Genomic DNA, 24,469 nt, shown 5'->3' with positions numbered 1-24,469 from the left:
CGAAGGCAGACGCTTAACGACTGCACCACCCAGGTGCCCCCGAGACCTTTATTTTTGAACAAATTCTATAATATTCCAGAGCCTCCGGATACCATAAAATTTCTTCAAAATAGCAATTTGTTGAAAAAGAATCTAATGGTGTTTTTTGAAATGAACGTCTTTGGAATCCCATTAAAATAAAAGAGGAAAAAAAAGAGGCAGAACGATGGGCAAGTGTTTGCCTGAGGAATATGCTGAGTAAACAGATATGGTGCTCCTTTAGCTCATTTTAGCTGGCCACAGTTTGCTAGCTAAGCTTTTCAGCATGTTTACTTTCCTGAAATTTCTGCCTGGGCAAGTATAACTTAGTTCTTATCACAGCAGCAAAGAAAGTACCAGGAAGAAAAGAAAAAAGTCTAGACTTTTAAAGGAAAAAAAAAAAAAAAATCCTTACTAGGTAAAAAAAACCACAGGACTAATAAAATGTTTTCAGAAATGCGAATAGTCATCCAAACAAGAGAATACTTACTACAGTACTCAATTTTTATTTCATATGGATAAAGAAAAATGTCATGTTTACTTTACCTTCAGGGACATCAGGTACCACTGATTTCCCTAAAGAAGAGTCCTCAATCTTCTTACGTTTTCGTGCTGGTTCTGAATCCTTTAATCCAGATTCCTCATCAACTAAAATCATTAAATTTTTCAAGGAAAAGAAGTTATTCAAAATAGATTTACAGCCTGTAAAGCTGACACCAGATAATCCCTGCCTTCAAATTTTAATTTACGGCTCATCTCTCCAAGTAAACCTTCCTTGGCTAATCCCACTGGACCACTCTTACAAGATTCTCTGATGTTAGGAATAAATGGACTAAAGCCAATAGCATATTTTATTTATATATTGTTCTCGGAAGAATTTAAAGAGTAATGGAAGAAGTTCAAGTTCTGTAATTACTGTCAGGAGTTAACTAGCGTATGTACAGGGCTGGTGTGGGAAAGAGTGTGGATTGAGGAGGAAAGGACATGGGCAGAAAATAATTCTCATGCCCTGTACTGAGGCCCTCCCAATCAAAAAAAAAAAAACTCAGCCTAAACTGATAGAGACCCCTGTCCAACAGAATCACAAGTGACATGACAAATGTTCAAGTGCAGCAAAGTAAATAACAGTTAAGAAACATTCAGTTTTTGCAGACTGTGCATAACAGGATCTTGGGGAAGACAAGACCAGACACTGGCTCCAGCAATCCTGGTGACCCTCAGTAGCTGTAATACCTTACTATTACATGGTAGCTGACAAGTCCCTTTCACATCTATATCCTTCATTTAGCTTTTATCTTGTGCGAGAGAGGCAGGTCAAATAATCATTACCCTTATTACTTCATAGATGGAGATAGCGAAACCAAGACATAAAAAAACTGGTATGCCCAAGGCTGCAAGGCTTTTAAGTGACTAAGGCTAAAACCAAAGTTTGTGACTTTAAGTTCAGTGCTCTCTCCATGCAACTGGGCCCTCTTCAACAAATCTGAGGGGATGGACAGGAACCATGAAATCATTATTTATTCCTCTCTTATTTCTCGTGTTTTATTTTTTTACTGTTCATCAAGTTCTAAAGAGTCGATTAAAAAAAGGTTATCTCCTTTTCCTTGACCTGATTAAAATAGCCTCTGGTCTCTTCCTACAAAAGTTTATTCCTTCACCAGAATAACTAATAAACTTTCTCAAACATATTTGCTCCTGCTGCTCCAAATGGATGTTTATGTTTTAATAATAAATATATATTATATATAATCACATAATAATTATCTAAATAGATTAAGACAAATATTTTAGGTTTAAAATTGTTTCGAAAATTACTTTTTCTTCAGGTAGGTCCTTTTGTTGACCATATTGTCCATTAACAGAAACAAACAGTTATATAAGCAGTAAGTCACTTTTCTCTATTGTTCAGTTGAGATGAGGCAGTTCTAAGAAAGCTGGTAGCTGCGAACAGAAAACCTGGGGGGAAACACCCTCATGAAATCATGACAGGAGCCATTTGTCAGATTATTAAACCACTACCTATGGCTTGGTATCAAGGAAAGGTTATGGAGAAGAACAAACAGAGAAAGAGAGTACCCACTTGGCCATGGGAAACAGCTTCAAGAAAGAACACATGATCAAGTAACACATAATGTAGAGAAGTCAAGAAAGACTGAATCAGGAAGGAAAAAAACTTAATAAATCAAGTTGGACAAGAATCCACGGGGGTTTTATCAACAACAATTTCAGGAAGGTGGTTTAGAAAGAAGCCAAAATACATTCAGTTCACTGAGGTGAAGAAGTAAAAATAGGTGATTCCTTCCATATACTCTGCCCTGAAAGGAAAGAGAAAAGATGGGAGCCAGAAGGATTCCAAGGTTAAGGGCATGGTTTTTTAATGGGAAAGACTTGCCCATATTTTGTATGTGAGATGCCAAGGAAGATAAAACACAAGCTGGCAGAGTGGAGGTCCTGTATTTGCTCTGATAAATGGAAATGAAAGCAAGGTTATCCAGGGAGGAATGAGCTGGGTAAAGCAGTATGTGATACAGAGGGGGAAAAGACTTATATTACACCTGGTTAGGAAATGGGAAAGGAAGGAGGCCTATAAGATTGTGGAGCAGCACTGAAGGCCCAGCTGAGATCAGAGTCAATGAACCTGGACTGAATCACAGTTGGTAGCTTTTCTTTAGAGAAGACAGGATAGAAAAGCAGGAGCGCAAGGAGGGTATATCAAAGAGAATGAACAAAGGATCCCTTGTAGTACTGTTTAAGTCCTCCTAAGTAGTTGATTTTTTGCTTTAACTCTCTCAATCAGTTAATCTGAGATCTGGAACTGTGTGCTTTTCTTCCTAACCTTTTATTAATTTTGCTATGAATATAATGGACACAATGACAAATATTTGTTAAGGGACTAGAGTACTCTCCCTTACTAGACACTGGTCCATATTTGTTTCAAAATAAATTTTATCAATGTTAAGACATCTTGTTTGATTCATTGGCAGCCTGCATGGCAACATCCACAAAGTAAGGGATCTGGGTCCACAAATAAGAGCTGGTTAAGCGATGATTTCTACTTGCTGGTACAACTTGGTCAGAATCATCTTTTGTGTATATCATTTCCACAAATTTGTCATGTTCTATTGTCACATTCTATCACAACAGGGATTGCTTATTATTCTGTTATCCCATTCCATTATGTTCCATTAAGTCTAAATTACAAAGACCGAAATCTTCATCCAGATAAGGCTGCTTTCCCTGCCCCCACCTCGGACCCCACCCCCACTCTATTTTCAGTTTTTCTACTTTTTCTTCTTAGAATGTAGACCTTTGGAACTTCAACAACTACCTTGTGTTGTGTTACTCTCTACTCTCCTCCCCACTTCCATCAATCCTGCTTTACCTTCACTAATTTGGAAGGCCTCTTCACCTTTCATTGGGTCTTTCGCAACAGCTTTTTCCGATGGTGGCATTTTCCCAATTCTAACTCTCTTGGTTGGCGTTTTAGCTTTAAAGAGAAAGTCGAATTTACTGCTATAGCAATAGCATGCCATTCTTAGTTCAGAAATTATTGTGATCTCCCTAAAGTGAACCTATTTCTCTATACAATCAAAATATTACTTAAAAATGAAATGGCAACCTCACAAATTTTTCTAAATCCTAAATCTGAGAAAAAACTGGGAGGCAGTCTGGTATAATATCCTGCTACTAATCAAAAGCTGTGTTTTCCAGCTTTCATTCCAATCTGGGCACTGCAGTTTGCTTTCCAGCTTTGTCATCTTTTTTTGAAGTATGACAACTCGGGACAAAGTCTGCTCTGTAACTAAAAGAAATCTGTAAACTTGTATACATTCCTTTGGAAAATATCACAGGCCATCACTATTTGTTGACTTCTTATAGCAATCAATACAGGGACAATTATGAGTAATGCTGTAACATAAATTTTTAAAATTTTAAATGTAATCCCCTCATAAAGCAGAAAAATTACCACTTCTAAGTATCTACCTGCCAAGTGTCTTTGAATCATGGTTTTCAGACCTTCTTCCATAACATTCTCACTTATTGAACCAACTTGGGAAAAGGCTTCAAGTTTCATCCTCCTTGTGTCCACAGCTCTTTTTTTTCTCTCCCCTCTTTTATCTGTGGGACGGTCATTTTTGCTTTGTGCTAACTCAACTTTTAAATCATTGTCTCCATCTTCCTCCTCTCCAACTTCATCAACAGTAACAAAATTAAGCTCTTCTTTAAGGTTGTTAAAATCTGCCAGAGAGTCTTCATCCTCTTCAGTCACTTCATCCAAAGTCACTAAATGCAGATCACTGCTGTCATCCTGTATTTCATCTACAGTAACTAAAGCAGAAGGGTCTTCAGGCATCTGGGAAGAAATGAACCCAATGGGATCCCTTCCAGTATTTCCCTCATCTCCTTTAGTATGTAAAGTAGCAAAACTTAAGTCGGCCGACTCATTTAAAGGTAGCTCCTCAACTTCTCCAATTTCATCCACAGTTACCAAGCGTTCCTGTTTGAGGAGATCTTGCTCTTCAGCCACTGACAGTACAGTAACATCTTTAGGTTCACTGTGGGAAATGCAATCATCTTGATCAATTAACTCATCTAATGTAAGAAGTGAATTTGAATTTTTTACCATTTCTTCCATATTTATTTCTTCTTCATCAATTACTTCATCCACAGTGACTAGGGCTTGCGCTAGGTGTGCAGCTCCATCCTCTTCTTCCCCGATCTCATCCAATGTTACAAAAGATAATTCCCCCTCAACAACACGAGGGGCAGGAGTTTTCCCCTTCCTCTTCTTTAAGTTAAATTCAGAGGAAGGGTTATTTTTGAGAGCTTCTTTTCTTTTTCCCTTTAGTGGGTTTTGCTTGGCTTGAAAAGGATTTACTTCTTCTATAACCTCATCCACAGTGACAAATTCATCCAAATTAAATGGAAATAATGGTTCCTGTTGAAGAGATTAAAAAAAAAACAAAACCACAGAACCGTGAACAGAACCACTTAACTGAGAACTGGTTAGGTTCCAAATAGTCCCAGCAAATGTGCATGAAATATCATCTATGAGAATTGCAGTGCAAAGAAGTTTCCGATAGGCTGAGATAAATTATTTTTTAAGGTCCCACAAATGAATTAGCTCTAATTCACAAAGTAAACAATACCAAAGGTAAAATTCTAACAATATCAACCTAATTCCATCTTTACTTAATTCTTTTTTTTAAAGATTTTATTTATTTATTTGACAGAGAGAGAGATAGCCAGCGAAAGAGGGAACACAAGCAGGGGGAGTGGGAGAGGAAGAGGCAGGCTCATAGTAGAGGAGCCTGATGTGGGGCTCGATCCCAGAACGCCAGGATCACACCCAGAGCCAAAGGCAGACGCTTAATGATTGAGCCACCCAGGCGTCCCATCTTTACTTAATTCTAATTAACATTACATTCCCTAAATAATGTACAAGTTTTGAAATATGAAGCACAAAAATACTACATTTAAAGCATTTATCAAACAATGTAAAGCATTTATCAAACTACAATGTAAAAAATTTATTGTTCCCTCTTAATTGATATCTAACAAGTGTTCTAGGAGACTTAATGGACTACTAGAAGCACCTCAAATGTAGCTAGAAAGTAAACAGCTAACTAGATTACACCATTGACCAATTAAGATATACAACATTAATATAAAATTTATATTTAGAGAAAGTTATATGGAAAAATTCTTACTAAATAAGACTTAATGCCAAATATAACTGCACTTGAAAAAAAAACCAGTATCTGTAATTTGAAAAATGGTGCCAATACTAAGGAAAATAAATTCCCAGCAAGCATCCGACAAATTTAGTATGCTATCAGTGATCAATTACTAGCATATATAATGACATTAGAACATATACCCAGTAATTTTGGGAGAAAGAAACTTGTAAGCATTTATACTATCAACTTATTAAGCCAATAGAAACATTATCCTTACTTATGCTTCTTAAACTACTAACATTTCTCCTCCATGCCAGGATAAAATGACCGAAAAAATATTCTATGAATGGAAAAACCTAAAATACCAAACAACAACAACAAAAATAACACGTTTGTTTGGCAGAACTTAGTACCAGGAAAGTAAATCTTAGAGCCCATCCAGTTAGGTTTAAATTGAGCCATCTCAAAAGGACCACCTGTTTGGAAGTTCCACAAAATGGCAAGGACTCTAGTCAAACACCAGTCTCCTTTAACACATATGGTTCTATTGTGTTTATAACCTATGGCTCTCAACAGGAGCTTGGAGGGATTTTTCTACCTTTTTCTTCCCTTCCTGCCCCTGCACTACTTTTCGCCTGCACCATGCACACAAACAATTTAACCTAGCTCAAGGTCAAAAAACAAATTGGTGGTAGGGTCAAAAATAAAATATCTCATTCCTGTCCCTTGCTCTGTTATTAAATTGATTATTACAGGAGAGACACTAGTTATAAGACAGATGAACTCTTCTGTGGAAGGACAGAATAGAAGGCTTATTAGTATTAGTGAATTGTTTCTTACCTCTTTAGATTTGGAACTTCTACCAGTGGTGCTTTTAGGGTTCTTAGTGTTTTGCCCAGCCAAAGTCTGAAATATTAAGTAAAAAATACAGAAAAAGAGAATTTACAACTATGTTATTAACATTCTTTTTTTAAAAAAAAATCCAAACACCAAACGATATCCAAACACATTCCATTATGAAAATAGTTAACAGGTATACCATACTAAGTCAACAATCATTTTAACAACATAGGCATCATCTCTTAGGTTGTAGGTAAATTCAGTTTTACTGATCTTCTCTTCCCTATACCCACAGTGTCTAAGTTGGGCAATCAGTAAGCTGATAAAGGAAGCTTCAATTTAAAAGAGAAAACGGTTTCCCATTCAGAAGCACAATGGTAAATCACCTCAGGAAAGTCACTGCAGACTTTTTTTTTTTTTTTTAAACCACACTTGTATTTCTGACCACATTTTATCCAAAAAATGCTTTTCGAACCTGTTAATAATGTACAAACTTGAGCTTATTATTCTAAATATCTATTGGCTTAAATCAGTGGAATCATTAAGAGAAATGGGAGCTTGGGGGTGGAGTGAGGAGATGAAAGTACAAAACAAGATTACATCTCTTACTCCAAAACTACAACAGCAGAGCTACTCATTTCAAAGACAACACTGAGCCATTCTTCCTACCCTCCTCACCTTATTGTTGCTGTCATGCCGTTTCATGACGGAAGGTCTAGCCTCAGTTTCCTGAGACTGTTTTGTAATATCCCTGTAATCCAGTTCCGAATCCTTGCCTTGCAGGGCTGAGATTCTTCCACTGCCTCCTCTGGTAACACTGCTCTGAGTGGGTTTGAATTTACTGCTGCTTTCAGCCAAGCCTGATCTGGCACTTGTAGGTTTAAGGAGACCCAATTCCTTGGCTGAAAGTTTCTTTTCAGCATTTATTTGATCTCTGAGTACAGATTTCAGAAAACTTTTCTGGTTTTCGGATTTTGAAGCTGTAGCTTTTACCTTTGGAGAAGAGACCATACCAGCTTTGATGCTTGATTTAGTGCTAGATGTATTTGATACAGCCAACATACTAGTTTTACTAGTTTCATCAGGCTTATTGGCCTGACCCATTCCTTTATTTGGGCATGCCTTGGACACAGCACTTTCTGCAGGCTTTTCTTTCACTGCTGCCACGATCTTTTCCAACTTCTCTGCAACCATCCTAGCATCATTCTTTTCAGTCTTCTCTGTTCCTATTTGCAGATCCATTCTGGTTTCCTTACTATTAAATTCATTTTCCTCCTTTTCATCCATGTTACTTTTGTCAGAAATTCCCTTCTTGCTCACTGCCTTCTCATTCCCAGTGGAAATTCCTGGTACCAGGGTCACAACACAAGTAGACGGTACTATTTCTGAAACAATTTCATGTTTGTCTACTTCAGCTACAGCTTCTATCATGGACTGTGTAATCCCAGAAAAGAAGTCTTCTGCTTCAGATGGAGATTCTTCTAGAATTCCTTTGATGTTCCTTTCTTCTATAAATGCAGTGTCAGATGCTGGTAATTCTGTTTTAGGGTTAATAATTTCTGCCTCTTCTTTCTCGAAGTCACTGGTATACACCTGCTGATTTAAAACACACTCCTCTACATTTTCAGTGAATAATTCAATACTGATTGGAGTGGATGTTACAAGAGGAATTTCCACTTTGACCTCCTCTCCTTGAGTTTCAACTTCCAACGTTTCAATAGTAAAGTCAGAGTCACATAGTGCTTTTTCAGGTTCTTCCTCACAAGGTTCTTCCTGCTGTACAGAAGTTTCTGTTTCAACGTTGGGAACAGTTTCTTCTTCAACCTCACTAGGTTTAACAGAGAGACTATCAGCTGCTGTTTGCACCTCACTTTCATCAACTGGACTGTTTTTCAAGTCAGGGCTAAAAGTATTTAAAAACAAACAAAAAAAGAACACAAACAAAACACAAACAAAAATCAAACTATGATGAGAATTCAACCATTATAAATAATCCTGTTGATGCCAACTGTTAAGACTTCTGATGCATTAGTAATAAGCACTAGGAAGTCCAGCCAATCGGCATTAGAACGGTTAAAATGTTTTGACACAAATATGTAAGCAATATAAAATTTTATAAGAGATCCTCCTCCATTGCACTGAAGATTTCTTTTTAGTTCAAAGGAAATAATGGCAAAATTATGACCATTAATATAATCCTTATAACCAATTTTTCCTTGTGTCACATTTGCACTAGACATGAGGAGGCTGAACGTGAATCTGAGACATCGCAAATTATTGAGATCTTCCCAACAGTGGTAACTGAAATAATAAAATATGTGTATAGTTCTACAATGAAACTAATAATCCATGCATTGAAATTTAAAATTTTAAGTGTATCTTACCTAAAATGAATAGAAATAAAAACTGGTAGGGAGAAAAGGCTATACTCCTAACCATGTCAACTTTTTTTTTTTTTTAGATGTGAGACAGACTTGTTTTTCCCGAGAACTGTATTTCTTGATAACAATACCTAAAAGAAAACTCTTTGGAAGTATCTTTTAAATACTCTTTTGGATTTACAGTTAGAGGCAAAACTGATAGAATCACCTTAACATAAGGTAGATGCCTTTGGCTACTTGAGTGAGAAGGTGTGTATTAAAGAAATCTTTCCAGTTACAGAGAATAAATAACTTAGAATTCCAATACTTAATTTAAAGTTTCAAGTAAAATTATTCAGAAGAAATGAAGAAAATACATGGCAAGTACATACAACTGATCTTATTTCATTGTGGTCTTTCCAAATCCAAGGTAAACAAAAGTGTGTGATTCAAGAATTCAACTCATTTCATTGAGTCAGAACAAACTGTTTTTATATTAATGTTCAACAGATCAGAGGTTATCTTGAAGAATGACATGCAAAATCTTAGCTTCCAAAACAATGTCCAGCATGCTGTCTACACAAATCAAATTTAACAAATATATTCACTTATTAGACCAGAAGCAGCCAGTTAGAGGAAGACACCAGAAAGTGATGCCGTATCAACACCTCATAGTAAAGAATATTGGTTTTTTTCCTCCTAGTTCTCAAGGAAGGAGGGATGAAACATCCTTGATATGCTTCCCAAAGAGTGGCCATAATATCCTTTAGTTAATGCAAGGTGATGCGTATCTGTGTACCGAGATGTTTAGTATTTCAAAACTTTGAAAAAACTAAGTGCTACCATATCAGGGTCTAATCATTTGAACCAAAAAAGTGGTCTTCCCCACCGAAGATGGTTAAGTTTAAACCTCCAAAGGAGATCTAAGAGATCAGAGAAACATCACTTGATGAAAAGTTATAGAGGCAGAGAGTTTGAGGAATTTATTTAAGTTCAACAGTCGGTAACCATACAGCTTAACCATACACTTATACTCATTTGTATAAGCTTCCTTTGTACGCTGAAAGGGTTTAAAACTTTTTATTTGAAATTATTCACATTCCTCATATTCAAAAATACCAATGGCTGATTTTAAGTGTTTCAAATTCTTAGAATGAGTCACAACAAAACATGCGGCCAAATACAACAAAGATAAGAAGTTTTGACATTCAGTTACAGCAGTTATGTAAATAATATTTCTCAAATGCGAGCTTTCATTTTTAAATTGTGAGACTTTTTTCCAACAAGGAAGACTAAATTCAAATTCCTGCCTCATTAAAGAACTGCACCATTAACCCTAAAGGCTTTATAAATTAGGGTTATACAAAAACACCAATCTACTCAGCTAGAAGGTAACAATGGAGATTTTGATTCCTGGCTCTAGGATATAGCAAGTCCCTCCCCTTTACCATATTTAAAGTTTGTCGATAGAAAAAGCGATTATCTTTTATACAAAATGAATCACTATGGAGTTCCATACTTCAAACAGAGTACGGACCTACTTGAAAAATAGCTTACTACGATGTTTGTGTGTTTCTGTCTTTTAAAATTACAGTGCTGGGGCTCCTGGGTGACTCAGCTGGTTGAGTGTCTGCCATCAGCTCAGGTCATGATCCCGGAGTTCTGGGATCGAGCCCCGCATCAGGCTCCCCGCTCAGCAGGGAGTGTACCTCTCCCTCTGTCCTTTACCCTCTTGTGCACTCTCGAGCTTAAATAAATAAATAAAATCATAAATAATAAACAAACAAACAAACAAACAAAATTAGAGTGCTTTCTTCACAGAATTCATTTACCAAAAATTAATATCTAGTTTTCTGGCTAATATGGGAAAAAGTCTCCGTGTTCATCAGGTTAGCCTGAAAAGTCCATCTGAGATGTCAAATTATGTAAAATTATTAACACCAAAGTCAAAAAAACCCCCAGTCTTTTAGATATCAGAGGAATACGCAGCCATATTTTGGGAAATGCACAAAAAAGAAACAGGGAAGGCATTCGGGATATAGATATCTAATTTCCACCCCTGACCCACTTCCATCCCTCCATAATAACAGGGTTTCAAAACTCAAAACAAACTGGGTGTGAGAACAAAGGTTAACACCATATCCTACACTTTCTGAGAAACTTTAGCCTGCAACTTAACAATACTGAAGATTAGTATTTATTTAAGAGGGCCACTGGGTACTTCTCAACATTGTTAATGGGTTGGTGAAAACTGCACCTAGGATTCTTATTTGGAGTCTTAATCACATGGTAAGTAAATACAGTTTATATGGGAGGGGATGAGAACAGCCAAAATGTAGAATATTATTAATATATCCACAGGAGATTTCCTTTAAATAGGAAGTATATTTAAAGACTTTACACTAATTATAAACAAAAGCATCACATTCCTGATGAATCAGCACCTGCAAGTGCTTCAAAAACAAAAACAATGAGCACCAGTATTTTCCCAGGATCAGTTTACTCCAATCAAGAAATGTGAGGTATTCGGGCCCCATCCTACATCTTTTTTCCTAATGTCATTTAAGTCAGAAAAAACTGACTGCAAAATGGAAATTATTAGTACTAGAATTTTAAAAATTAATTTTGTAAGATTACCATAATAGACAACTATCTGTAAACTCCTTAAGAAGAAATCTTTGACTGGAAAGTCAAGATAACGAGAGGAAAAAAATGACCAGAACACAGACAATAGCTGTTCTTGCAGACCTTAAACTATGTCAAATGAAATCTATAAAATGAGATTCATTTATAAAATCAATTTTTGAAAGAGCCTACTCACTTAGCCAGAGTTACTGCGGCCAAACCACAGGCCCATCTACATTACATGTAGCATTACCAACTTATTGCCCTTCGTGGGCTTTTATAGCAAACGGTGCTGTTGGTATACTTCTAAGACATATGAACAGAATTGGTATGATGGTATACAACGTAAAAAAAAGTCTGTGCTGGCATATACAGGAAATCTAATTGCTTAAAGTTACCACATTTTAAAACACTCTTAATCATCTTTATCATTTAAGAGCCTCATGTAAGAATTACTAAGAAAAATCCATAAGACACCCTGATTTTCAGGCATCTTAAAACTAGTACATCAAATAAAACAAACTTTCCATATTTAAACACTTTCAAACTGCTTTCAAACTGATAAGCTCTTACTACACTGACTAACAAATAAGAGCAAATCACTTAGTATTAAAGAGGGAAAGGAATTCTAAACCAGTGATTCCCAATGAAGAGCATTAAAAAGAAGGTTATTAATTGGTGGGGCAAAGGTGGTGGTAACGGTGGTATTCATCAGGACGAAAAAGTTACTAAGAAGAGGGTGTACTACATGTGGTCAGAACAAGACTGTGAGTCACTAGTTTGTGTACACATTGAAGAACAAGTTCCCATCTTTCATCCAAGCTTTCATACATTATTTTGCTTTATAAATATCCTTTCCCCCACTCCAGCTGTCTTCAGAAAGTAAATACACACTGAATACCTTCTTTTTGGTTTTATGTCCATGAAATTTTAAGATTATACAAAATGATTAAAATTTTATTACTGTGTTTAACAATTGTGGAACAGAAAAAACTAACAAGAATGTAATGCTGATAACGGAGTCGAGTTGTTCAAGAGTCTAGCAAAACATTTCATAAAGAAGTCATATTTATGTATTTAATTCAAACTGTGTTTACAAATTTAGTTTTTCTAAAAAATCAGTAAATATCTGAAAGAGACTAAAAAACAAACAAAACGCTTGGTCGAAGAGTCAAAAAAAAACCCTCACAAACGCGCACACACACCCTCCATAACATCCATATGTATGTATATACACAAAATGGACATGAGAGCTACAAACACTTTGTTACAAGTGAACAATTATCATAATATACAAAAACAAAATTCAGTAATTAAATACTATGCAAAAATGTTAGCCAACTTAAAGCAACATACCTTTCTTTTCCTAGTTCTGGGTCTTTGTCAGCTTGAGCCTGTAACACAATTCCATATTTCATTAGAGGCTATTTTACTGGATTTTAAATATTTAACCCATCAATGCAATGTTTTCAGTTCTTAAAATCTAAGCTAAAAAAATAAGACCACATCTTAAAAATATATCAAAACAGTTTTTAGTGTCCACATAACTATCAGGTTCTAAAATTATTTTCTCATTAGATAAAGAGCCCTAGTTAGGTGATAGAGAATAACTGACACACAGCAATTAATGAGGAAAAAAGTCTCCTTAATGTTGATAAAAATAAGAAATTCTTTTGGACGCCTGGGTAGCAGAGTTGGTTGAGCATCCGACTCTTGGTTTTGGCTCAGGTCATGATCTCAGGGTCCTGAGATCAAAACCCACATTCAGGTTCTACGCTCAGCTGGGAGTCTGCTTGAGATTCTCTCAGCCCCTCTCCCTCTGGCCCTCCTCCCACGGGCGCACACGCTCTCTAAAATAAATAAATATAATCTTAAAAAAAAAAAACTTTTTTAACTTTAAAAGCTTGGAAATACTGTTTTCAAGAATAAAAACAAAATCAACCAAGCAACATCTTCATTGTGCAATCACTATTTTAAAAGACTTCTATTTATAAGGGAGATTAGGTGACTTAAAAAGCTTTCTACTCAAAACACCTAGAAGTGCTGAACAAAATTTAACAATCCTTTTTTTTTTAAGTGGGCTCCACACCCGCCCAATACGGTGCTTGAACTCACGACCCTGAGGATCAAGACCTGAGCTGAAATCAAGAATCGGATGTTTAAACTGACTGAGACACCCAGGCACCCCTAACAATAATCCTTTTAAACATATATCTGAACCACCAAAAAATCAATGTCCTAGGGCCCAAAATGAACCAGAATTAAAATTCAATGCCTATGCACCAAGCACCAGTCCAGGCACTGGACACATCAGTGAACAAAACAGCAAAAACTGTCTGTTCTTTACATCTTATATATACCAGCTGTAGGCTTTTTCTCCAGGAATCATGTGTGTTAGAGCTGAAAATTATCTTTCTTTAGATATATTAAAAACTGAAAATTATACTTCAAAGAAACTGAATAATGTGCTTAGAGAGGATTTCTGGTGTGGGTGATGGAAGTCCCAGAGTAAAGGCCTTCTTTACTTGGGCATTTTAATCGGTATTCAGTCTACACTCAAATGATACGTAACCAAAATTAAAGATGACAGTTGATAAGCCCCATCCATAGCATTTACAATCAGTCTTCCCATTCACGGGACTAGCTTTTTTGGGGGTGGGGGGCGCCTGTATGACAGCAGAGGAAATCTATACCAGATACCTGCATTAGCTAATTTGCTTCTTTATTCATAAATAAATACACAACAGAGAGAAAGATAAGGATACAAAATTAACTGAAGATATTTCAGATAATGAAATACTCCACAAAATCAGTATAGGTGCTACCTCCTGAAAGACAGAACATTAAAATTTGAAGAGAAGAAATAATCAAAGAAATAATAAGAGGAAGACCTTCTTTAGGTGAAAGAACACACTAATCTTTATAAATTCACCGAGTGCTCTAAAGCAGGAGATATGAATAAGACCCAAACCAAGATAAAACCTAGCTCACTGGGCTAGCCATACTGATCCTCCTTGGAGTCCCTGAATCATCAAATCTGTCCTTAAGGACTTAGCACTTGCCCTTCAGTTTAAAAACCTCCTCTCCCTGTTATTGTAGAGCTTGCTCTCTTGCTTTGCTCAGGTCTCAAATAACTATTCCTCAGGACTACTGCTGCCACTCTAAGATATACATTCCCCCCAGCCATTACTCTCTATCCTTTTGATTGGTCTCCATAACACTTCATAGCATTTTTTTTAACCATCTGACATTGTGTGTGTGTGTGTACACGTAGAATCTTTTTATAGTCCCTCTTTTCCACTAAAATATAAGCTCCTTGAGGACTAGGACCACAACTCCTCTGTTTATCAATGTCGTCCAATATCTAAAACAGTGCTGGCTGCATTGTCCACAATAGCCAAATCATGGAAGGAGCCGAGATGCCCTTCAACAGATGACTGGATTAAGAAGCTGTGGTCCATATATACAATGGAATATTACTCAGCTATCAGAAAGAACGAATTCTCAACATTTGCTGCAACATGGACGGCACTGGAGGAGATAATGCTAAGTGAAATAAGTCAAGCAGAGAAAGACAATTATCATATGATTTCTCTCATCTATGGAACATAAGAACTAGGATGATCGGTAGGGGAAGAAAGGGATAAAGAAAAGGGGGGTAATCAGAAGGGGGAATGAAACATGAGAGACTATGGACTATGAGAAACAAACTGAAGACTTCAGAGGGGAGGGGGTGGGGGAATGGGATAGACTGGTGATGGGTAGTAAGGAGGGCACGTATTGCATGGTGCACTGGGTGTTATACGCAACTAATGAAGCATCGAACTTTACATCGGAATCCGGGGATGTACTGTATGGTGATTAACATAATATAATAAAAAAAATCTTTAAAAAAAACAAAAAACAAAAAACAAACAAAAAAACAGTGCTGGCATAGGAACGGAATCAGACAGGTATTTGTTTAATGAACCAATCAAAAAATGCTTAAAGTTTTCAAAGGAAAAAAATAAAATACATAATATGATTAGATCCAGCCTTCTCAGCATGCCTGGGTAGCTCAGTGTCTGCCTTCAGCTCAGGTCATGATGCCAGGGTCCTGGGATCAAGCCCCTCATCAGGCTCCCTGCTCAGTGGGGAGCCTGCTTCTCCCTCTGCCTCTGCCACTACCCCTGCTTGTGTTCTCTCTCTCGCAAATAAATAAAATCTTTAAAAAAAAAAAAAAAAAAAAAAAGAATCAGCCTTCTTAACAACACAGGTTAAGGGGCGCCTGACTGGTTCAGCAGGTAGAGCATGCAACTCTTAATCTTGGGGTTGTGAATCTGAGCCCCATGTTGGGTGAAGAGATTTATTTAAAACAAAACAAACAAAAAAACTAATACAGGTTAAGAAAAACAATGAAAGGAACAACAAGCTGAGCACGGACTTCTCCATCTAGACAAACTATCAATGAAATATGTAAGAGCAAAATAAAGTCAATTTCAGGGATTCAAAAAGTTTACTGTACACACATACTTTCTGGGGGAAAATTATTGATGATGTAATCTAACAAACAGAAAGAAATCCAAGAGAGGAGGAGACACAGAATCCAAGAACAAAAATAACTCAGAAGAGCAATAAAAAGAAAATAAAGGTGTACAGTTGCTTTATGAAACAAACGGCCATAAATTTAGAACAGGGAGCTTTAACAAGAGAATAGATTCCATTCAACAAATAGTAATTAATGGCCTGAGTAACATGAAGACAGGCTTTCCTTTTCCTCTCAAAAACAACTGCCCTGCCAGAATTGTACAGGAAAGCCACAGTCCAAACACTGAAGAAAACAAGAACAGCATCATTTTGAAGAATGAATGGGGATATAAGAAAGTGACCTCCAAGTATACAAGTTACGGACAGATACCGTGTTTCCTTCTTTATAGACCCACGCTCACACTATCGAATTCTATAGTATCTTCTTCATCAAGATATCAAAAATACAGATATTATTTTCAGTACTTAGAATCAAGCCTTCATGCTTCATATGCAGAGTAACTATATTTATACAACTAAAAGTTGCACTGTATACCTGCATAATATTGTAGGTAAAAAATGAATGGGGGGGTGTCAAAGAATAATATAAGGATGTTACTTAATTAGTTCACTATACATGTGGTAAATTAAAAACTTATTTAAAAAATTTGGGGACATGGGGTGCCTGGGTGGCACAGCGGTTAAGCATCTGCCTTCAGCTCAGGGCGTGATTCCGGTGTTAGGGGATCGAGCCCCACATCAGGCTCCTCTGCTGTGAGCCTGCTTCTTCCTCTCCCACTCCCCCTGCTTGTGTTCCTCTCTCGCTGGCTGTCTCTATCTCTGTCAAATAAATAAATAAATAAAATCTTTAAAAAAAAAATTGGGGGACAGGATTTATTTTCATTTCTTAATCTAGTTTAGGAGGCTTTCACTACTTGTCATATAGACCATTATAATACCCTGAAATTGGTCTACCTGCTTCAACCATTTATTTACCATTTGTTAAATGAATATAATGGACGCCATGTAACATGGTCAAGATTATCTTATCAGGTGTGGGGCTAAGTCTACAGTAAAACAATGTGTTTTTTTTTCTTTTCTTTCTTTCTTTTTTTTTTTTTTAAGATTTTGTATTATTTATTTGACAGAGACAGCCAGCGAGAGAGGAAACACAAGCAGGGGGAGTGGGAGAGGAAGAAGCAGGCTCCTAGCACAGGATCCTGATGTGGGGCTCGATCCCAGAACGCTGGGATCACGCCCTGAGCCAAAGGCAGACGCTTAAAGACTGTGCCACCCAGGCGCCCCAAACAATGTGTTTTTCAATTTAATAAGCCATAAGAATAAGGTTCTAAGTAAAAGCTTGGGAAGTAAAGTATCATTCGGGTAGATGTTTTCTATAATCATTTGTTTCATTTTAAGTCTAAAAATTTGGGACTGTATTCTTAGAAGAAAAATTTCTGTATCATCAGTGTTGACTGTAACTCTGAACAAAGTAATAACTTCGAAATATAAAAACAACAAATTTTTAAAAATACCATGTTCTGTTAAGAAAAAAAATGCTAAAAACTTCCAAATTTTTTCTGAAATTATCAGTTAAACAAGCCACTCAAATTTGTGCTGAAATCAGTACCTATCATGGGCGCCTGGATGGCTTAGTCAGTAAGCGTCCAACTCTTGTTTTCCGCTCAGGTCATAATCTCAGGGTCATGAGATGGAGCCCCATGTTGGGCTCCATGCTCAGCAGGGAGTCTACTTGAAGATTTTTCTTTCTTCCCTACCCTCAGCCCCTCCCCCCATTCTGTCTCTCTAAAATAATAAATCTTAAAAAAAAAACAGTACCTATCATGATGCATTTACTTATAGATCCTTTATTTAATTTGGTTTTAGATGGTGGAATTTTCTTTTTCTTGAGCTAGCACAAGATTTTTAGCATACTAATAAACAAAAAACATGCAGACACCAAATACAGGTCCCATTATTTACCTCCTGTTATAGAGACACAATGAAGCATTACAAAGAGAAAACATCTGAGTTTGAATTTAATTCTTTCAGAGGTGGATTAGTTTTCATACATGTATTATTACTGTGTAAGCCAATAATCTGTAAACTCTTATGTCTTATACAAGAGTTTATATTAAAGAAAAGATTAAGTAAACTTTTTTTTTTTTAAAGATTTTATTTATTTATTTGACAGAGAGAGACAGCCAACGAGAGCGGGAACAAAAGCAGGGGGAGTGGGAGAGGAAGAAGCAGGCTCCCAGAGAAAGAGCCTGATGTGGGGCTTAATCCCAGGACTTCGGGATCACGCCCTGAGCTGAAGGCAGACGCCCAACGACTGAGCCACCCAGGCGCCCCAAGAATAAGTAAACTTCTTAAGCCAAATGGCCAAAATGGACTCAAAGTAGATTCTGCACTCTGGAGAGAATCATGATCATGTTACATATATGGAATCATTCTACACATATGTCCATTAATAGGTATCAGAATGAATATACTCCATTTTTCAAAATTATTCAATTTATTGTAATTTAGACAAATTTATACTGCTCCATAAACCATGAAAATTGTAGTAGTGATTGCAACACGAATTTTTAAAAGAAAGAATACCTAAACTCAGTACCAGTTTGGCTACTCTCCAAGAATAATTCTTGCAATTTCCTTCAGAGTACACCTTCTAGCTTTAGAAGAATGACCTTTACACTTTCATTTTCTAAAAGCACAAAAGTTGACAGAAAATAATCTTACCTCTGATGAGTCCATTTTTGGAGATAATGTACAGGTCAAAACATGATCACCAATGTTCTGTGGATTTTGTTTCAGAAAACTATACATTGACTGAGCAGATTCGGGACTATCTAACTGAAGAATTGCCTTTGGAGAAGATAAAAAAAAAATACATTAAGTAGTTCCTGAAAAAAACTAAAGTAGAATTACCATATGATCCAGGAATTCCACTTTTGGTATTTAGCCCAAAGAACTGTGTTATTCACAATAGTCAAAAAGTAGAGCAAACTAAGTATCTATCAACGGATGAGTAGATAAACAAAACGTTGTATATGCATACAATGGATTATTATTTAGCTTTAAAAAGGAAGATAATTCTAGCATGTTACAATATATGCTGGAAGACATTAAGCTAAGAGCAATAAGCCAATCACAAAAGATCAAATATTGTATGATTCCACTTATATGAGATAGCTAAAGTAGTCAAATTCGTAGAGACAGAAAGTACAGTGGTAGAATGGTGGTTGTCAGGGGCTAGGAAGAGAGGCACAGAGGAATTACTGTTTAATGGACAAGGAGTTTCAGTTTGGGAAGATAAAAAAAAAAGTTCTGGAAATGGACTGCGGTGACGATTGTATAACATGAATATACTTAATGCCACTGAATGGACACTTAAACATGGTTAGAACAGTAAATTTAGTTATATGCATTTAAAAATTTTTCTTCATTTTTCTAAATAGATACATTTTTCTTCCAGACTTCCAAATGTGATTACAAAGGTGAAGTTAATCTTCATTTCAAAGGAAACAAGAGAAAACAATCCTTAAAATGTTGCAAAGTCCAGGTAAAATGGAGAAGTATGATAGGTATTTTTAAGAAATTAAATTAAAAAAATACCTACCAGAAGATTAAACATATCTAAAGTAAAAGTTCAAAATTCCTTATACCATCTGTCATCTCCCTTCCCTCACACTATTTCTAAAGTATCAAACATGCTCTATGTATCAGTTAGAAGCATATCAAAGAAATTAGTATCTACCTTTGGTGAATTAGGTACTTTTTCTGAAACAATGTCAACTTTGTTATGAAATCCTACCTTTCTAGGTAATATGTAGTTGCTCAAAATCTAATTTTACTAGACAAGTATCTGAATGAAATATTACACACAGAGGGCATAGAAAAAGTAAAGAGGTTAACAATTTCTTTTAAAGAAGGAAACCAAACCCCTAAGTAAGGGATGATCATTTTATACTTCTTTCCGTATAACTAAACAAAAAGACCTAACTCTCTATGAAGAACCAACCAAAATTTTAATTTAAACTCAACTCAGCCAAGGTCACAAAGGTAATTAAAGCTAGATGAACTCAAGTCTAAACTTTCCCATAAGATAATGCTCTTTGCACATATTACCTTTCTCCCCTGTGCAAGTTTTATTCCTTTAAAACTAGGAGTTCTCGGGCACTTGAGTAGCTCAACCGGTTATGTGTCCAACTCTTGATTTCAGCTCAGGTCAGGATCTCAGGGTCATGGGATCAAGCCTTATGGCAGGCTCCCCACTCAGTGGGGACTCTGCTTGAGATTCTCTCTCTCTCTCTTCCCCTCCCTCTGCTCGCTCACTCTCTCAAAATAAATAAATATATCAATCTTTAAAACAAAACAAAACAAAACAAAAACCACTAGGAGCTCAGAGGAGAAAATCATCATCTCTTCCTTGTTATTATAGCCCAGGAGAAAATATGCTGATCATAATTCTGATAAGAAATAATGTTTATAGGTGCTTCAGTTCAGAAGATGGATTAAAAGTCACAAACTTGAAGAGCACAGGGTTCAGTCATTTTCTGTTCTCTATAGAACATATAGGTAAAACAGGAGGGACCTCATTACCTTGTTTTTATTACTCATGAATACGTGGTGAGCCACTTTTCCAAACTGAAGTCCGACACAAAGCACACACTGAAGTCCATCTTCTGGTAAGTTATCAAGATGTACAAATCGATTATAAATTTTATCTATATTTGCCTGTAGTTTTTTTAAGAGACAGCACAGAAAAAGAGAAACACAGCTGAAGTATCAAACTATAAAACACAGATTAGCAGTAATTTAATTTTTCAGAGGTCAGATGATACCCTCTCCCAAGAGTAAGAAAATGACTATGTGAGTGAAGACAGTGAGATCTTAGTTTTAGATTTCAGTAATCAATGAAACAATATACTAAAATAAGAAGTATAATCTTTCTTCTATCAACATAATATGTACCCAAAATACTTTATACCTAAGCCACTTAATATGGCTCCAGTATCTAGAAAATATTTCCATTAAGGATTACCAGGACCCTTTATTTCTTATTTTTACCAAGAGAAGATCCATCTGATATTTTCATCACCTCAGTATTTTATTTTTTTATTTAAATTCAATTAATTAACATATAGTGTATTATTAGTTTCAGAGGTACAGTTCAGTGATTCAACAGTTGCATATAACACCCAGTGCTCATTACATCACGTGCCCTCGTCATCACCTCAGTATTTTAAGATGAGTAGTAAGGTTTTCTTTTATTTGTAACAGGAGAATAACCAATATTTCCATCAATTAAACAAGTGTACAAGAGCATTTAAATGCAAAACTTACCTCTGGATCATTTTCTTTAATCAAGGTTGTAAATATAGCTTCCTAGAAAGACAAAACAGAGGGAAAGTGGAAGGTGTAAGTCTCCCCATTCATATATTTATTTAGTCAGGATTTATAATAAAATAATCCATATGAATCAGCATTAAGCACTATTTCATAAAATGAGAAGTCAGCAAAAGTTTTATTCCTTCTAAAAAATCTTTCCGTCTTCCTAAACAAATTATTCAATTCCTATCTTAATACACTTTAGTTCTTCCTATTCCCCTTAAGCATATTAAAGATTAATAAGGTGGTGTCAGGGGAGGACATTCAAATTCATACACAAGGAATAAGAGATTTAATTTAGCAGACAATAAGAGAAGTCAAATTGTAAAACAAAAAGTTAGCTAAACAAAGTAGAGGATGAGGAAGAACAGAAATGTAGCCTAGAAAAAAAAAAAGTACAGAGTATTAAATGTACAGTTATTTAGTACTGTTGATTAAAAAGAAGGCTAAGAGTAGCATGAGACAAAAATGTCAGAGCTGGGAAAGGTTAGCTAATGGATGGCTTACCTGCATAGGAAAGGAACTTTATCTTAGGAAACTCTGGTTCTTAAAACTTTTTTTTTCCTTTTCAACAATACTGACACATATAAAACAATTCTACCAATTACATCAGAGTGATTCTCAATGGAAGGCTTTCTCAAATAACATGTATTTCCACCTTCCTCTAGAGATTCTAAAAACTGTTTTATGCCTCTTAGCAGTTGATAAGTATTTGTATGCCACAAAGAAGTAAAGGGTTTCTAAATCAGTTGTCTTTGAACAGATTTAAATTTTATGTCAGTCTCATTACTTCGTGGAGAATGATTTTAAGGGAGACAAAACTAAAGGTAGGAGACACGAAGAACTACTTTATAGTTGGAGTTTTCAAGAAACAAAGCAATGATGGATGGGATAAAGAGGGAACAAATTACAGAAATATTTATGATTTGAAATATACAAGACCTATACAAGACTGGTTGTGAGAAAATAGAGAAAAATTAAAGATCACATCTGGGATTCCAGTTTGGAGGACAGATAACGGCAGTAAAATAAGGAGAGAGTTGTCTACAGATAGTTCTCAACTTTTTTTCCATTCTGACCTACATGAGGGATTAGATTCCCTCCATATGGAAATAACTCTCAAACACTGGGATTGGAGACTGTAAAGAGACAGGAAGAAGCTTTCTCAATAACTCAGAGAAAATACGTAACCTGAAGACACAAGCTAGAAAACACAACCAACTACAATAAACCCAACCTAAAACTTTTATAATATTCCAGTAAAAACGATGGCAAGTCTACTATTTACCTCGTCTTTTATATTCATGTTTTCAGGAACCATACTTATTGAGAGTTGATTTCCATCCATTGATATTGGGAAGCAGGTATAAAATTTTACCATAGATTCAGCAGATTTTCTATTTATTTCCATAAATATCTTTTAAAATAGAAAATACAAGAACAAAGAAATAAATGTCTTTAAGTTACTTTTTCTTGAAAAGATTTAATACTTGAGTCAACTGAATAACTTAGTAAACATTAAGATAAAAAAACGCATTCCTCAGAAAACGAGGCTAATAGACTCAAAGTATTACAACCACAAGGAAGAAATAATGAATGACTGAACTCATAAGGCAATACTAAAGAGAGAAATAAGAGGGGACATTCTAGTAAATGACATTAAGGAAAATCTTATTTATCTTATTCACCACTGAACCCTTAGTACCTAGAGCGGTATCTAGCATATAGCAGATATTTAATAGATATTTAAATAAATTTAATGACTGAGAAATATGAGAATTGAAAGAACCAAAGAAATGTGTAATGATTACCAAGTTATTTTTAATTTTCTTGTTTTCCTAAAATTATAGTTCCATCATTTTAGTTTTAATTTTCATCCCTGGGTAAATGAATAGTTGAATATTCTTCTCTGTGATAGCCAGTGAGGTAGAAATCTTCCATATATTTGTTCATAGTTGTAATTCTTTTTTTTTAAAAGGAATTATCTGTGTTGTTTGCCAATTTATTTATTGAACTTTTAATATTTTATAGTGTAATGAGGATATAAATCTTTGTTTCCCTTTTACACAAATATTTTTAATTTTTAATTTACATCTTGCTTTATGTTAATTTTAATTCACAAATATGTGTATGATTGAATCTGGTTTTTTTCCACATAAGGTCTAGAAAAGTGTTAAATCTCCAAACAGTTAATAATTCTACTCAACTCTAATCAAAACTGGGCAGATAATAATCTACATTTTCTGTCTTTGGATTTCATATTTAACGTATCTACTTAAGCTTTGGTATATGATGTAAAGTATGAATCTGAATTATTCATTTCCAGATTTCCACAATTTCCCCCATTTCAATGTACTGTCACATAAAAAAATTTTTATTAAAAAATTCATTCCTTTTATTGCCTCTAAATAAAAACAGCTCTAATGAAATATAATTTATATATCATAAAGTTCACCAGTATAGGTGTAGAATTCATTGGTTTTTAGTAATTTACAAAGTCGTGCAACCATTCAAATAATCTACTTTTAACACTACGTGAAATTGCATTTAACTCACTTGTATTCATGCTCTTCTACTCTTGTTTTCTGAAGTACACTGGCTCTGACTACCAGCAAACATATATCCTACTCTCAAAGATCTCTAGTGATCACCAACTCCTTTCTAATATAAGAACACTACTACTAACCACCAGAATGGTGTTTCCATTATTTAAACCTTCCTGAAATCTCACTTCCTGTAAGATACCTCCCACAAGTTGCTTTTATTAATAATACATTCTGCTTTGTCTTGAAATTACAAAAGCAGTATGTACTTATTACCAAAAACATAAAACACACAGATAACCTAGGTTATTCTAAGTACTGATGACATCTTTGTCTGAGAATGGTTACTTCCCATTTGAGTGCAATTGGTAAAACAGCAGGAATACTAGTAAAAAAGTGCTATAAAGTTTATAAGTTGTTATAAAACTCTGCATTAACACATTAAAGATTAAAACACTTTCTTTAGACTAAAATTTTGAGCAAAATTTTGACACCTTTA

The 24,469-nt window shown here is 35.4% G+C and overlaps 1 protein-coding gene across 10 annotated transcripts in view; it reads right to left on the bottom strand.

Annotated features, from left to right (window-relative positions):
- ZNF638 (zinc finger protein 638) overlaps positions 1–24,469 on the bottom strand; it is a 124,951-nt gene that overhangs the window by 2,563 nt on the left and 97,919 nt on the right. For 9 of the 10 annotated variants that reach the window (XM_019794833.2, XM_019794835.2, XM_034659336.1 and 6 more), the window contains 10 exons: positions 22,716–22,844; positions 21,383–21,424; positions 20,639–20,773; positions 18,776–18,901; positions 12,881–12,918; positions 7,218–8,442; positions 6,540–6,605; positions 4,003–4,957; positions 3,401–3,505; positions 565–666 (listed from right to left, as the gene is read on the bottom strand). In XM_019794833.2, coding sequence (XP_019650392.2) covers positions 565–666; positions 3,401–3,505; positions 4,003–4,957; positions 6,540–6,605; positions 7,218–8,442; positions 12,881–12,918; positions 18,776–18,901; positions 20,639–20,773; positions 21,383–21,424; positions 22,716–22,844 — 2,923 coding nt within the window. The remainder of the gene's footprint in view (positions 1–564; positions 667–3,400; positions 3,506–4,002; positions 4,958–6,539; positions 6,606–7,217; positions 8,443–12,880; positions 12,919–18,775; positions 18,902–20,638; positions 20,774–21,382; positions 21,425–22,715; positions 22,845–24,469) is intronic. The other variant, XM_019794836.2, reaches the window with a different exon arrangement.

The sequence above is a fragment of the Ailuropoda melanoleuca genome, chromosome 4 (genome assembly GCF_002007445.2).
Source record: "Ailuropoda melanoleuca isolate Jingjing chromosome 4, ASM200744v2, whole genome shotgun sequence".
Taxonomy (NCBI): domain Eukaryota; kingdom Metazoa; phylum Chordata; class Mammalia; order Carnivora; family Ursidae; genus Ailuropoda; species Ailuropoda melanoleuca.
The sequence above is the reverse complement of the archived record's forward strand: the minus strand, read 5'-3'. Positions and strand labels throughout refer to the sequence as shown.